Genomic DNA, 1262 nt, shown 5'->3' with positions numbered 1-1262 from the left:
AAAGTCTGAATCTGAATGTTTGAATTCCGATTCTTATATATCTATCGTTGAAAAATGAAATGGAAACTCATGTAGTAGCACCAGAAAAGTAACAATACGTGCGGGCAGCGCGCGTTCATCTCTAGCTTTAGAAAAAATGTCTAGTATTCGATTTTATTAGAATCATCAAACCGATGAGATTTAATTAGATATAATTAGATTTAATTAGATTCAATGGTACGCAAAGTAGCTAGCGGGTCGAAAAGATGCGCCAGACTAATTCCTGCAGAAATATTCATCAATCCAATTTTTCGTATTTACAGATTTCTTTCTATTTCTGTAAAATCCAACGTTTCTCCAGAAGCATTTCATCCGGGTAATTTCTCTGGCTGTAGAATAGCTATAATTACACCGTGTTAGAATAGTTGACGAGATAATAGCGAGTGTCGCTGACCTGTCATGAAGAGGCATGTAGGCAGTGCCGAGTGTTAAATGCACAGCAATCAAGCAATCAGACGTTATATTGATTGTAATACATCTGCCTCAGCTTTCCCAACCCACTGTTCCCTACTTTCGCGTTTACAATTCATCGAACACCTCTGGATTATCATGCTGGAGCGGTTGATGAATTTACATATGATTTAGGATGAGCCGGAGGCAATTTGCGTGTGTATGGAGCAGAGTCCGGCATGTGGCAGCAACAATGAGACTTATTCCACACCCTGTGCTCTTCATGAGGAAGCGATGCGGCTTAGAAAAGCTTCACTCAAGCTAAAACACCTAGGGCCATGTCCCAGTCGTCCGTGGATTTTCTCACCGCTGATGGATACTGCTACTCCCCTCGGTCAACGAGTCGCACTCAATTGTGAAGCCAAGGGATTCCCCGTTCCCGATATTCTCTGGGAGTTTCGCTCAGCCAGTGATGGCGTTGTTCTCAAATTACCAAGTTAGTTCTTTTATGATCATCTCATTGGTTGGCAACTGGCGTTTCGGGCAATAATTGAAGAATTAGGTTGATGTTGACGAGGTTCAGGATCTGTTGTTGAATGGCGCTGTTCAATTGAGAGCAATTCAATATGCGGTTATGGTTCAGCCAAATGGGCATTCGGTAATAGTTACTCAATCATTGATTCACCTGAAAGACAGATTGTTCGCTTGTGATTAATTATCACTTGGAATTATATGAAACGTAAACGTAAATTGTGTAGAGTATTCTACCGATCGAAAAGATGATATTAATTAGGGGAATTTGGTAACTATTACCGAATAGTAGCTTGCGTTAA

General features: G+C 40.7%; 1 protein-coding gene across 1 annotated transcript; it reads left to right on the top strand.

Moving 5' to 3' along the window:
• The first annotated feature begins 484 nt into the window (after positions 1-484).
• On the top strand, positions 485-1106 carry LOC105273037 (kazal-type serine protease inhibitor domain-containing protein 1-like). Its single transcript, XM_011315272.1, has one exon. It carries the CDS (start codon positions 652-654, stop codon positions 928-930), a length of 279 nt encoding a protein of 92 aa, XP_011313574.1. The 5' UTR covers positions 485-651; the 3' UTR covers positions 931-1106.
• Positions 1107-1262: the final 156 nt, after the last annotated feature.

Source organism: Fopius arisanus, unplaced genomic scaffold (genome assembly GCF_000806365.1).
Source record: "Fopius arisanus strain USDA-PBARC FA_bdor unplaced genomic scaffold, ASM80636v1 scaffold00687, whole genome shotgun sequence".
NCBI classification, from domain to species: Eukaryota; Metazoa; Arthropoda; class Insecta; order Hymenoptera; family Braconidae; genus Fopius; species Fopius arisanus.
This window is presented reverse-complemented; position numbering and strand designations above follow the sequence as displayed.

Bases quoted from the DNA above. Each gene is read 5' to 3' on its own strand.
- LOC105273037 (XM_011315272.1), top strand. From the start codon at position 652: ATGGAGCAGAGTCCGGCATGTGGCAGCAACAATGAGACTTATTCCACA.